At 41.1% G+C, this 14,627-nt stretch overlaps 1 protein-coding gene across 1 annotated transcript in view; it reads left to right on the top strand.

Annotated features, from left to right (window-relative positions):
• The window catches only part of VSTM2B (V-set and transmembrane domain containing 2B), a 53,690-nt gene extending 39,449 nt beyond the window's left edge, over nucleotides 1–14,241 (top strand). Inside the window, exon 5 of the mRNA XM_036751689.1 lies at nucleotides 14,071–14,241. Within this exon, the coding sequence (XP_036607584.1) occupies nucleotides 14,071–14,159 (89 nt within the window). The 3' untranslated portion in view covers nucleotides 14,160–14,241. The remainder of the gene's footprint in view (nucleotides 1–14,070) is intronic.
• The last annotated feature ends 386 nt before the right edge of the window (nucleotides 14,242–14,627 follow it).

Here is a 14,627-nt window from a genome sequence, read left to right as displayed (position 1 = left end):
GGTTGGAAAGAGGGGAATGGACTGGAGTGATATCCTGGAGGTGAAATTGACAAGACTTGACAACTGACTAGGTGTGGGCTGCTGAGAAGGAGTAAGGATAGAGGATTAGTCCAAGGGTGTGAACATGAGTGACTGAAAGGATGGTGTTACTCTCAATAGAAATAGGGATATTAGAAAAAAAAAAGAGGTGGGTTTTAGAAGAAAGATAGTGAATTTTGTCATACAAATGTTGAGTTTGAGATGTCTATGGGATCTCAAATCCAGGGGCAAACGTATAATTGGCAGTTAGTGGAGTAGGAGTAGGGCTCAGAGAGAGATTTGGGCTGAAAATATTGATTTGGGAATCATCTACACAGAAATGATCATTGAACCCAAGGGAACTGATAAGATTATCAAGACGTATAGAGAGAAGAGAGGAGAAGGCTCAGGATGGAGCCTCGGGGAACACTGAAAATTAAAAGGCAAGTCCTGGAGAGTGAGCAAGTGAAGGGGACTAAGAAGGAACTATCAAACAGGTACGGAGAGAACCAAGGGAGAGCAGTCTCACAAAGCAAAGGAGGAGAGAGTATCCAGGATGACGGGATCATAAAGAGTTTAAGAAGTATAAAGTCTGAGAAATGGCCATCATATTTAGTGATACAGAGATCATTGGAAAGAGTCATTTCAGTTGATTAATGAGGTAGGAAATCAGATTGCATGGGATTTAGAAGATAGCAGGAGAAGGGGCATCGACAACAATGAATGTAGACAGCTATTTCTAAGGAGTTTGGCTGCAGAAGGAAGAAGGGGCAACAGGATGCTAGCTTGAGGGGATGGCAAGGTTAAGTGAAGTTTTGGTTTTGGTGTTCTAAGGATGGAGAGATTTTGGCATATTTGTAGGCAAAAGGAAGGAAGCCAGTGCATGAGAAGAGATTGGCAATTTGAGAAAAGGAATGCTTTTCCTTGGTAGGAAGAAGAATTATCTATTCTTCAGAATCTGAAACAAAGGAGAGAAAATGGGAGTGGATGTACATAGAGGAGTATTCAAGAGTTCTATAGGGGAGAGAAAGGAACTGACAGTGGATGGCCTCTATTTTCTCAGTAAAGCAGAAAGTAACAATTTCTGTTGAGGGCATGGAGTCAGGGAGGACATAAGCAGGAATGTACTGGAACCAGCTACTACCAACCTGGGAGAGATTTTAAAATATTCATTATGAGCAGTTTCACCTTAGAAGTTGGTGGGTGCTACAAACAGTGGCTCAACTTATTATTTTGTTGACTATCTAGTTTAAGAAAGTGGTAGAGGAAATGTTAACAATGCAGATCGAACTTAAAAGTGTGTCATGGGTACTTTTGTTGGGGGGGAGGGAGCTGGTTGTTAAATTTTTACCCGCACACCCCTGGGTATAGGAGACTTGAGGATATCTACTGTGGGGAGTGCAGTCAAATCAATCAGTGGATGATAAAGAGATTGCTGTACCTGCAGTGACAGTTCAATTGGGATTAGATAACATAAACTCGTAGCTGACCTACTTGGCACAGTTGACTGACTTCCTGCATCATTCAGCAGCACATGGGTAGAAGCAGAGAGGAAGTCGTTGGGGATAAACCAAAGAAAAAATATTTGTGGGGAACTTTCCAGCTGCCACACATACCTCAGGGAGAAGACAGCAGGGTGGGTGACTCAAAAAGACATTTGTGCAGTCTGGTTCTTCCATTTGCCTGAGGCCTAAATGGTAACAGGGTGAGGAAGCAAGAGATTCAAGGGTAGAAGATAATATCTCTCTGAACTGACAGGAAGGTGATGATTTTGAAGGGAGGACAGTAAGGCCAGAGCAGAATTGATGGACTAGGAAAGCACGGTGTTATGAAGTGACTGAGTAGAGAAAAGGGAGACATGGAAGGATAAGAAATTATAGTCAGAAGATGGTTAGAGGTCTAGGTCATGAAGGTAGAAGAGTTATAGATGGCTGAGATGGAGTAGAGTTATGTATAGGTCATGGAAATCAAGGGGACATATGAACTGGGAGACCAAGGTGTTTTAGGGAATGTCAATATGTATCCTAAAGTAACCAGATAAGAGGGCAAGGGTTTAGATGGAGATACAGACACAGTCAGGTACTGAACACTTTGAGAAAGGGTGGAGATAACTTGATGTCAACCACAGGGAGTAGATGACTGCCTACGTCAAGGATCTAGACCAGTTGATATACACTGATAGGATGAACCTCAAAGGAAGAGTGATGATGGCAAAGAGGGTCTGGAAGTGACAGTGAGGAGAACAGAATATGTCTTATTTCTTATGGGGAATGAGAGATGGTGGTGAAGGAGGCAATGTCTCTGAAACGCAGGAATAGGGAAGGAGGCAGTGGGACTTTGCAGGCATAGCACTGAAAAGTATTTTTTGACTGGAATTCTCAACCTTAAGGCTCCTGTGATGATGGAGGTCATCTCCTCAAATACCTGTCAAGAAGGGATATTGATTTGGGCATCTGCATAAATAAATACATAGACACAAAAACACAATGCTCAGGAGCTTAGATCCACTAGGAGTCTAGTGTCTATGCAAGCCCTTTGAGAGCAGGGATTATTGTTGCCCTTTGTATATTTATCCCCAGTGCTTTGCATGTCACCTGACACAGAGGAGGTGCTTAATAAGGGCTTATTTATTGATTAATTCATTTATTGACAGAGGGTGCATTGTGGAGGAGTGGTTAGGACTCAGTACCATGATGCTATGACCTCTGGCAATTCTGGATTGCTGCAGTGTTAGAATTCAGATTTCCTCAGAGTGGCTGATCTCCAGCACCTAGTGCTATTTGAATCTGGGGAAGCAAAAGGAAAGTTATCAGTTAACTGTCCAGCGCCTACACACTCCTGCTGTAGAACACACGATGGGTGACTCAGCAAGACATCGCTGCAGCCTTCTTCCATTTGCCTGAAATCTGTGGGGTTTACTTAGAGAGATAATTTTAAGGAAAAAGGCACCCTATTCCCTCTAACAGTTCTGACTTAGAAAATGTTTCTCTTGGGAGACAAACACCCCAGAAAATAAATTACTTTTTGGGAAAGCAGGAAAGGAGAGATTGCAGTCTGAGGGTGGGAGGGAGGTAATTACAGAGACAGAGACAAATGGCCTTGGAGTCAGTAAGACCTGGGTTCAAATCCCATTTCAGATGCTTATCACCCTGGGCAAGTTACTTAACTTTTATGTATCTATCAACTCTTCTGTAAAAGAGGCAGTTGGACTCTGAGGACCCTTCTAGCTCTAACTCTATAATCCTATGAAATATATGTGTGTGTGCATGTAATATGTGAATCACAATGTGCCAATGTACATAATGTATATGTATAAATTGTGGATATACATTATATCTATATTATACCTTATACATGTCAAATTCAACATTTCCTAAGCACCAACTATGGACAGGGCAAAGCTCTTTCACATATCTTATCTCATTTGTTCCTAACAACAGCCATAAAGAAGGGCTATTATTATTCTTATTTAATAAACAAGGAATCAGAGACCCAGAAAGATTCATTAATTTATCAAAAGTGACGCAACAGAACCTGACTATCACAGCCTCTTGAATGCCAGTCCAGGGTTCTTTCTACTGTACCAAGTATTCTATTCTCTACATAATATTCTACTAGGTAAAGAACAAACTCATCTTCCTGAGTTCAAATCCAGCATCAGACACTTACTATCTGTGTGACAATGGGCAAGTCACTCAACTCTATTTGCCTTAGTTTCCTCACCTGTAAAAAGAGCTGGAGAAGGAAATGGTGAACCACCCCAGTATCTCTGCCAAGAAAACCCCAAATGGGGTCAGGAAGAGTTGACACGACTGAAACAAGAATGAGCTATCCACATAAACTTAAATGATAATAATAATCATAGTTAGCACTCATATAATGCTTTAAGATTTGCCAAGTGCTTTCCACATGTTATCTCATTTGATCACTGCAATAGCCCTTGGAGGTACATGTTATTATTATCCCTACTTTACAGATAAGGAAACTGAGGGTTAATTGACTTGCCCAGGGTAATATAGTTAGTAAATGCCTATTCACTATTTGAACTCGGGTTTTGCCTTCCTAGGCCACCTCGCTGCAAATGAGAATGGACAATGAATTCTGACAAGGACGTAAATGGAGGAAATGAAAGTTTAGTGACATTTTGATTTCTCTGATCTAATAAGCATTGAAAATAATTAACATAAATGTAAATAGTCACAAACTCAGTTCTGTGGATGGTTGATCAGAGTTAAGATGTTGTCATCCTTAGCTTGCCCAGTCGCAAATCCCAAGCAGAAAATACCTGCTCTCCATCCTGCATTTCATTTCCTGAGGTACCACATGCCCTGGCCTCTTATCTCCTACAAGGTGACAGCTTTTTAATGCCTTTCATCCCTAACCTGAGCAGATCACTGCATTTGTTGACTATTTATACCAAGTCTTTTGGAAGTCTGAGCATTTTTTAAAAATCTGGAGTCATTGAGGCTGCAGGTATGATGTAAGTAGTCTGCAAATGGTGCTTAAAGGCCCAAGTGAAGGTTCTCCCAGCAGATATGGCCTTCAGCTCTTTCAGCCATAGGACAGATTGCCTTCTCATCTACAAGGGATATTTTTCATTTGCCACAGAAGCTTAAATAAAAATATGTTGTGCACTGCCAGGTAATGTTATTGTCCTGAATGTGAATATATTTAACTCTAAATGCTGGTAACAGAACCTTTCTATTTTCACTACCCAAATAGAAAAGTATACAGCATGGCCCAAGAGAAAGAATACAGGCTCCGGATTCAAGAGGGTCTTGGTTCAAATCTACTGCCTGGTGCTTATTACCAGGGTGTCCTTGGACAAGCCATTTAACTTTCCCAGGCCTCAATTTCCTAATTTGTAAAATGAAGGAGATTAGAATAAATGGACTTTGAGATGTCTTCAAGCCCTAGATCTACAATCTTAGAGACTTCAAAAAGATACTACGAGTCTTGGCTTATTTCTAACAGGACCCCTCCCTCTGTAGGAGGTGCTCTGAGCCACTGAGCTCATCTCAGGTACATAAAAATACTCTGTGTCTGGAGGGCCTGGCCAACTCCCACCATCTCCCAAGGACCGAGGGCAGTCTTTAGAAACTCCTGGGGTTGTTGGTGAATTATAAAGTTTGTTCAGTGAATGGTAAAGTGCTGTAGAAATTCAATCCATTATTACTAAAAGGCTTTTGAAATAACAATAGTCCATAGCTACACACTCTGGAAGCAGTCAGAAGACTATTAAGGACAGCCAAGCCGGAAGAAGGCTCAAGAATAATGATTGTCTAAAAAAAAAGTAATATCTTAAGAGGAAAATTCTCAATTTGGATTTGTCCTGTCCTTGCATCTCCTTGGCAGATGTTTATGAATGGGCCCAGAAACATCCAAATGAGGACAAAACGTATGGGCAAGCAGCTGAATTTTTTTCCCCTTCTCATCAAAGTGCTTGGTCACCCTATAAGCACAGACATTGCCTTAGGAAGGATGGGATCACACCAAATCATAGACTATTAGACATGGATGGGACTGTACAGACTGTGGGATTTAGAGAGAGAAGGGACCTTAGATGCAATCCCTGCTATTTTACAATGAAGAAGGGACTCCTTATTTTACATTGAGGAAGGGACTTTAGAGACCAACACCTTCACATTACCTACAGTTAGTTAGTCTAAGGGCTTTATTTGAAAGATGGGAAATTGAGACTCTGAGAAGTGAAGTCTTGCCCAAGGTCATATAGCTAGTTAATGGCAGAGCAGGAACGTTTACGGATGAGACAATAAGCCCAGAAGAGATATTCTATAAGAAAGAGAAAGGTTGCCTTGTAGAGGAAATTGAGGTTGCAATTTAATTGTGACATCAAGTTCAATAGAGTATAAGCTTCTTGAGGATAGGAACTGTTTTGTTGATGTCTTTGTACCCTGGTATCTACCATAGTGCCTTGCAAATCTTCATTTTGTGTATTCCCTATGTTTTGTTTGGATCTGTGAATTTATTGATGTAAGAAATTCCTAATTTGGAAACTTCCTTCAGGATGGAGACAGGCAACTCATTCATAACTTACAGTATTAGTTGCCTGGGGTACTGAGAGGTTAAATAACATGCTTGGGATTAGGCAGTTAGTATGTGTCTAAGGCAAGAGATGAGCCCAAGTCTTTCTACCTCCAAAACTGGCCCCTCTATCCATTACAATAAGCTGCCACTCACATAGTAGGTACTTAATAAATATTCAGTTGAATTGAATTATACCTAAGTCCTCAATCTAAGGAACAGACCAGAGTGAATTATACTCAGTTCCAGGGGCCACACTGGAAGGACATTGATGATCTGGAGAGCCTGTAGTCAAAGGCAACTAGGATGGTGAGAGGCCTCTGAGCTCATGCTATGTGAGTATCCCTTGAGGGAATGACTAAGATAGTTGTCTTCCAAGTACTTGAAGAACTGTTGGGAATAAAAGATTAGAATGGTTCTGCTTGCCCCCAGCCTTGACCAGAACAAGCAGCAGTAGGATGAAGGTATAAACAGGCATTTCTAGATTTTATGTGAGGGAAGAATGGAGTTCTCTAAAACTAAAACATAGTAGGTTCCCCATCATTCTAAGTCTTTAAGTAAAGGCCAAAGGATCATTTGTCAAGAATATGGTAGTGGGGACTCTTGTTCAGGTATAGGTTGGAATAGATGGCCTCTGAGGTCCCTTTCATTTCACAGATTCTATAATTCTGTGATTCTCTGAATGAGCTAACCCTGTAAGGGCTTTGGATTAGATGTGAAGAATCCTGAGGACTTAGGTGAAAAAGGTGGCACAGTGGATAGAGTGCCAAACCTGGAGTCAGAAAGACTCATCTTCATGAGTTCAAATCCAGCCTCAGACACTTACTAACTGTGTGACCCTGGACAAGCCACTTAACCCTAGTTGCCTCAGTTTCCTCATCTCTAAAATGAGCTGGAGAAGGAAATGGCAAACCACTCCAGTATCTTTCCCACAAAAACCCCAAGGTCACAAAGAGTCAGACATGACTGAAACAACTGAACAACAACATGTAAAAAAAGGCAATTGCTTTCTTTGCTGGCCTTTACAAAGAAGGTAAACACTTATAACTCTTGAATGTTCCTTCGTGGAAGCAAAAGGATGGATAAGATGACTTATCCAAGTTCCTTCTACTTATCAATCATCAAACATCTGTTGAGCACACACTGCAGTAGATACAGAGAGGTATGAGACCAATACCAGTCATGCAAGGATTGAGAGCCTGGTAGAAGAGGCCAGATGTCACACCCACTCTACCATCACCAGGCCACAGGTGATACCTACCACCTGAGGCATACAAACAGTAAGGTGTAGCTCTCTGATTCTTAGTGAAAAAGAGGGATAAGGGGAGATATCCCTGTCAGAGACAAAATTTGGAATTTACATGGAAAGGAAAGCAGTTAGTTACTGTGAAGACAATACTGATCACAGAGATCATAGCAGGAGCAGAGAGCAGAACCTGCTCATTAATGATTGTATGGTACATGGGAGCCTAAAACTTGAGAGCTCAAGGGAACCCTAGTGATTGTAGAATCAAACACCCAGCTGAGACACAAAAAGGTCACATGATATGCTCAGGGTCACACAAACCCAGTATTAAAACTCACATGTTCTGACACCAGACCCAGTGCTCTCTTGAGACAGAGACAGAGACAGAGAGAGAGTTTTCATTTGCATAAGCAATTCCCAGGTGAGGAAATTCTCTCCACTAAATTATTATTATTGTTAATAATAATGATGATGATAGCTAGTATTTATATAGTGCTTTAAGATTAGCAAAAATGCTCTACATATATTTAGGTCAGCACCCTCCCTGAAGATTTTAGTCTTAGAGGTCTGCCTAAGAACACAGAAGTAAATGATTTGCCCAGGGTCACACAAACCCCATATTCAAACCCAGGTCATCTGACTCTAAGAATGCTCTTTTAAAATTTAGCAGTCTCTTTTGTTTTTCTTTAGTATAAGGAACTCCCAACAGAGAAAACTCCCTCTATCAATAAAGGCCAGCACCTTCTCTACAACTTGGTCTTAGAAACTTTAGTCTAAGACTAATTAGTACAATGAGAGGTTAAATGACTTGTTCCTGTAGGTCAAATAGTTCACTATACCAATTAAATCATAGGTCCAATCGATATTCTGTTTTTTTTAAATCCTCTTCATTTCTGAATGTTTCCCTACCCAGAAAGATATCCTTCATGTCAAAGAATAAAAAAAAAAAAGAGTCCCCTATTTTGAAGGGGAGTTCAGCAAAACTAATCAGTGCTCCAACCAAGAGCCTCCAGTGTTCTACATTCAGTCACTCTCCCTTTGCACAGAAGAAGAGAGGCACATTTTCTCCTCTCTTCTCTGGGGCCAAGCTGGTCATTATAATTAAATATCATTCACTTTTCAAGCCTGTGGTTTGTTTTGGTTGGGGTGGGGGGGAGGAGTCGTTTTATTTCTTTCCCCACTGCACCACTGGAACTGAATGCAATTTCAGCTTGTGTCAGGCTCAGCTTCAGCCTCAGCCTTTTAAGGGAAGTGGTGAATCCACATTGATTGAAGCATTTAAAAATAGACTCAGCCAAGCATTAGGAGCTCCACTAGAAAGAACAACCCTGTACTGACAGCAGGATGCAGTAGGTAGCTGAAGCTCATTTCCATCTTTTCCATCTGGTTCTGAGATGTTGATGGGAGCCCCTCTCTCCTAGTGGCTTTGGGCCTCCAGCTAAGTGTGGGCTGAGAAAGAATCCCCCCAAACAGCACAGCTGCACGGAACTATTCAGTGAAAGTGCGCTCCTAAGAAGTTGCATGCAAAGTGAATTGGTATAAATCAAATCGAATTTCAAATGCACCAGGGAAACTGCAAGCAAATAATGATAATGTTCTGTTTCTTTGGCTTTAAACATGATGAAGCCTTTTCACAGAGAGCATCTCATTTCATCCCCTCAGCCCCAACAGCTTTGGGGGTTGGGTGAGGCAGGAGGTTTTATCCCCAGGTAGGGAAACTGAGGCACGGATCCCATGGTGAGGTGGCAGCAAAGCTGGGTCTTGAGCTAGGGGGTCTGGTGCTTGTTGGCTCAGTGTTCTTTCTGCCACCACATGCCACACTACAAGAAACCTTGAAGGGACTCCAGTAGAGGCAGGCATTTTTGGTAAAGTAAAGAACAACTCCCTTAGTTTATCAACTTTGTAGCTTGGATTTATTTTGTTTCCCTCAAATAAAGGCCTATTTCTGTTGGCTCAGCTGGAGGCCAGTGGTCTGGACAGCAGCCAGCCATAGAAGGCCTTTCTTCTGATGGAGAAGCCAAACTATGATGGTAGTATTTCCCCAAGAGCCTCCGAGGAAGGATTTCAACAGCTCCACTGGACTTGCTCTGGACTTGCAGTCAAGAGGGCCCGAATTCAAATCCTGCCTCAGACATTTACTCTGGGCAAGACACTTAAGCTTGGCTTCCTCACCTGTAAAATGATGATAATAGCACCTACTTCACAGGTTGTTGTGAGGAACAAGTGAAATAACAAATGTAAACTGTTTTACAAAACTCAAAGCACATTATAAATGCTAGCTATTATTAGATTAATGGGGGCCACTAGAAGGCACAGTGGATAGACTTCTGGACTTGCAGTTGGAAAGACTTGAGTCCAGATCTGATCTTAGACATTAACTAGCTGTGTGACCATGGGAAAGTCATTTAACCTCAGTCTGCCTCAGCTTCCTTTTGGAGATAACACCACCTACTTCTCAGAGTTTTGAGGATCAAAAGAGATTTTATGTGTGTGTGTGTGTGTGTGTATGTATGTATGTATGTATGTATGTACATATATACATATTGTCGATCCCAAAAGTTTGATCTAAGAGAGACAAACTAAATTAGGCTGTATCCACATTTATATTTCTCTCAAACTGGCTTGACATGCATGGCATGGGAGTTACAGTCCCCTAAGGGGACCAGTCCAGAACTGGTTCGATTTGGGACTTGGGGTACCCAGGTATATATACCTTTTCAACAGGGGCTGATATCACCCCGCCATCAGCCATCATTCTACCGCAGGACAGAGGAAATACCCGTTCTGTCAGACTACCACGCCCCCCTCCCCACCATACCAGACCACTCCCAGTCTTGGGGCTATCTAGGCTGAAAAATCTGTCTCTACCCAAGCCCGAGTAGGATTAAATCAATTCAGACATGGATTGGGTTTGACCAGGATAAGAAGATTCAATGCAGTCTCATTATCAGTAATGTCCTTCTGAAGAACTTCGAAGCCAGAGGCTGGGTGGGGGGTTTGGGGGTGGGGGGAGAAAGCTCTGAGAATCATTTTTCACTACATATATATGTGTGTGTGCGTGTATGTATATATATACATATATGCATACTTATATATATATGAAATGAGAGTGCTTTACAAACCTTAAAGCACTATATCACTACATTTTTATTAATTAGCATTATCCTACCCCTAGCTCTCCCCATCCCCTTCCAGATTGTCTTCTGGTAACCTAGTTCCAACACCCTTGCATGGAAGAAGAAAAACTGAAGTTTTGCCTTCTAAGTTGAGACAGCACAGTTTCATTGTAAGAAAGAACACTAACCAAGGAGTCCAAAGTCCTAGGTGCTCATCCCAGATCTGCCAATAGCTGTGTGACATTGCACAAGACATTCTAACCAATACCTATCTCCTTATTTATAAAAAATGGGTCTAATAATCCCTGCCCTACCTACCTGAGGATCAAATGAGATAACAGATATAAAAGAGCTTTGAAAAGTCAAAGAACCAGAAAAATATGAGAGACTGTTTACTGCAAGTACATATATATATATCCATAACTTATACATCATCTCTTAATGCTTCTTTATCTTCAGAATATGAAGGGAACAGGAAGAAATAAAACCCTTGCATATTTCTTTTCTTTATAAGTTCCTTGGAGCAGGAACTGTTTCTCTTTTGTCTTTGTATTCCTATCAATTAATATAATGCCTGGTACTAATAGGTGCTTAATAAATGCATGTTGATAGATTGAATGTAAGCTCCTTGAGGGCAAAGACTAGCCAGATTCCCTAATTATGTCCCCAGTGCTTAGCATAGTACTTTGCATATAGTAGATGCTTAATAAGTGTTTTTAAAAATTTATTCTTTCATTGGTTATTAGTTTTTTCCAAAAAATGTAAAATATCTTTCAGATGCACTTGTCTTTTGGAGTTGTTTTTCAGTCATGTCCAACTCTTTGTGACCTCCTTTGGTTTTTCTTGACAAAAAACCAGTACAGTGGTACAGTGGTTTGCCATTTCCTTCTCCAGTTCATTTTACAGATGAGGAAACTGAGGCAAACAGGGTTAAGTGACTGGCCCATTGGTGGCACAGCTAGTAAGTGCCTGAGGCCAGATTTGAATTCAGGAACATGAATCTTCCTGACTCCAGGCCTGGCACATTATCCACTGCACCACCAAGATGTCCATATTCATCACACCTTCCCCTTTAACCTATAACCTCCTTGAAGGTTCATTCCTTCTGTTTCCACACACAAAGAATGGAAACAATGGAATGGGGGCAGAGGGTGGGACTCAGCCCTGGAAAATGGATGATTATCCAGGAAATGATTGTCCGTCAATTTTTTTTTAATTAGTAAGGATGAAGGGAGAAGTGGTTTGGGGGTCAAGGTGGTATCTAGATTACCAATCAATAAACTAACATTTACTGAACAGCCACTGTGGTCCTGGAATAAGAGATTGCCCCAGTCCTCAGGGAACTTTCAGTATCTTTAGGGAGATGTACACAAATGAGGCAACAAAGAACAATTAACAATAGAATTAGGTACCAAGGCGAACTACAGATTAGATGTTCAGAGAAGGAGATCAGTAAAGGCTTCATGGAGGCAAGACTCCATGGAGAAGATGAGACTTGAGCTGGAGCTTAGCTAATGGGTATTTAGAATTTAGAATGGATTTAGACAGGAGGAGAAGGGAAGTACTGTAGTGGAAAGAACACTGGACTTGTAGTCAGAAGGACCAAGATTCAAGTTCCAGCTTCCAAAGTGTACCTCTAAAGCCTAGATCTGATCATGGCGTATCCCAACCCCAATACATCGAAGTGGCTCGCAGTTACCTCCAGCATCAAAAATAAACTCATCTGTTTGACATTGAAAGCTCTTCATAACCTGACCCTCTCCTACCTTTCCAGCCTTGTTATTCCTTACTCCCCTCCATGCATGCTAAAATCCACCGACCCTGGCCCCTCTGCAGGTCCTCAAACACAACACTCCATCTCCCATCTCCATGGCCTTTGAATCATCTGTCCCCTGGGCCTAGAATGCTCTGCTTCCTTCTCTCCCAACTCTTAGTTTTTCTGGTTTCCTTCAAGACTCAGATCAGATCCCATCTTCTGCATGAGGGAGACATTTCCTGCTCCCTCTAACTGCTAATGTCTTCCCCTTTCTGATTACCTTTACATACTCTCTCTATATTGTTCTTGTTCAGTCTTTTTTCAGTCGTGTCCTACTTTCTGTGACCCCATTTGTAGTTTTCTTGGTAGAGATACTGGAGCGGTTTGTCATTTCCTTCTCCAGCAGATGAGGAAACTGAGACAAACAGGGTTAAATGACTTGCCCAGAGTCACACAGCTAGTCAATGTCTGAGGCTAGATTTGAACTCTGGAAGATGAGTCTGGGGCTGGCAAACTATCCACTGCACCACCTAGCTGCCCCCTCTAAATATTGTACATACCTAGCTATTTTATTTACTATATTTATGTACTATATTTATGTTCTTAGAGACAGCTAGATGGTGTAATGGATAGGGTGCCAGCCCCAGAGTCAGGAGGACCTGAGTTCAAGTCCCATATCAGATATTTACTATCTGTGTATGACCATAGGCAAGTCATTTAACCCCATTTACCTCAGTTTCCTCATCTGTCAAATGAGCTGGCGAAGGAAATGGCACACCTCTCTAGTACCTCTGCCAAGAACACCCCAAACGGGGTCATGAAGAGTCAGACATGACTGAAATGACTGAATAAGAACAACAGAAGATACTTGTGTGTTGAATTCCCCATTAGAATTTGTGCTCGAGACCAGCGAACATTTTTGGGGTTTGTCGTCGTTTTGTTTTTGCCTTTCTTTGTATCCCCAAATATAGAGCATGATACTTGGTACATAGTGCTGAATAAATGCTTATTGACTGAGTGACTGATTTCTAGACTTATTAGCTGTGTGAATTTAGGCAAATCACTTAATCTCTTTAAGCCTCAATTCGTAGGATCATAGATTGAAAGCTGAAGGGGACTTAGAGGCCATCTTGTCCAACCGCCATCACTCTATTGGTGAGAAAACCAAAGAGAAGTGACTTTCCAAAAGTCATACAGGTAACAAGGGACATAGCTGGGATTTGAACCCAGGTCCTCAGACTCTAGATCCAGGGCTCTTTCCACAACTCTGTAAAACATTAATACTAATAATTTCACCACTGACTTCCCAGAGGTACCATGAGGAACGTCCCTTGTAAACATTCAAGGCTATATAATTATGAATTATACCAGTTACTAGATCAAGCTTGTGCCTCCATCTCTCTTGGCAGAGGTGGAAGACGATGAGTATAAAATAGTATCTGTGTTGATAGATATGGTGTTTACTTTTGCTACACATTTTTGTTCTCTCTTTTTTTCTATTCTTGTTATTTATAAGGGCTGGTTCAGTAAGAGGGCAAGGAAGAGGGATGACGTGTGAGTTCCTTGCGGGCAGGAGCTTGCCTCCTTTTGTGCCTCAGCACTTAGCACAGTGCCTGGCACGTAGTAGGTGCTTAATAAATATTTATTGAATGAAATGTAAAAAGAAGTTTTTATCAAATTTTTTTAAACTTAAAAACAAAATAAAATTAAGCTTGTGACCTTATGCGCTGTACCCTTGCTCAAACTTATTATTGCTGCTATGAAGGAAAAGAGATTTGTTCCTGATTGCATAAGACCCTTTTAACTTACTTCCATTTTCACATCTACACGGGGTGAGTAGCTTCCTTCTGAAATAAGGCATTAACTTTGTTCATTTCTCTTTTTTGTAGGTACGGGACCTATTTATGCTACAGACCCATTCCTATACATGTTCCTGTTAGCACTGCATAAGCTTATACACTTGTTAGTAAACCACTGATGGACCTCAGTATCCAATACTCCTCAGCCAAACACAAAATGAACCTATTTCAGTCCTTGGTAAGAACTTCTGTGTCCCACAGACAGACAAAGAAAGACTGAGAGAAGCATGAAAAATTCTACATGGAAAAAAATCATATTTTTGGGGAAGTTACACAAAGTAGACCACCTAAAATAAACACATCTAGTTTCCAAATAAGATGATGTGTAAGCCTGCTCTATGCATGGCTTCAATGATTTCTCTACTTCAATGTCATTTTCTTTTCTAAACTCTTCCTCCAATTCTTCATTTTGCACGAACTGTTGAGCAGTTATCTTTATGACAATATGTAAAAATGTGGGGTCCAAGCCTTTCGGATGAAGGGGACTATTTTTTAGTAGATGATTGTGTTTTGTTTTGGGTTTGGTTTTTGGTTTTTGTTCTTTTGGTTTGGGTTTTTTTTTTAATTTCCCCTTTCTGTTAAGATTT

This window comes from Trichosurus vulpecula, chromosome 3 (genome assembly GCF_011100635.1).
Source record: "Trichosurus vulpecula isolate mTriVul1 chromosome 3, mTriVul1.pri, whole genome shotgun sequence".
Classification (NCBI taxonomy): Eukaryota; Metazoa; Chordata; class Mammalia; order Diprotodontia; family Phalangeridae; genus Trichosurus; species Trichosurus vulpecula.
Note: the sequence above shows the minus strand (reverse complement) of the source record. Positions and strands in the feature narration are given on the sequence as shown.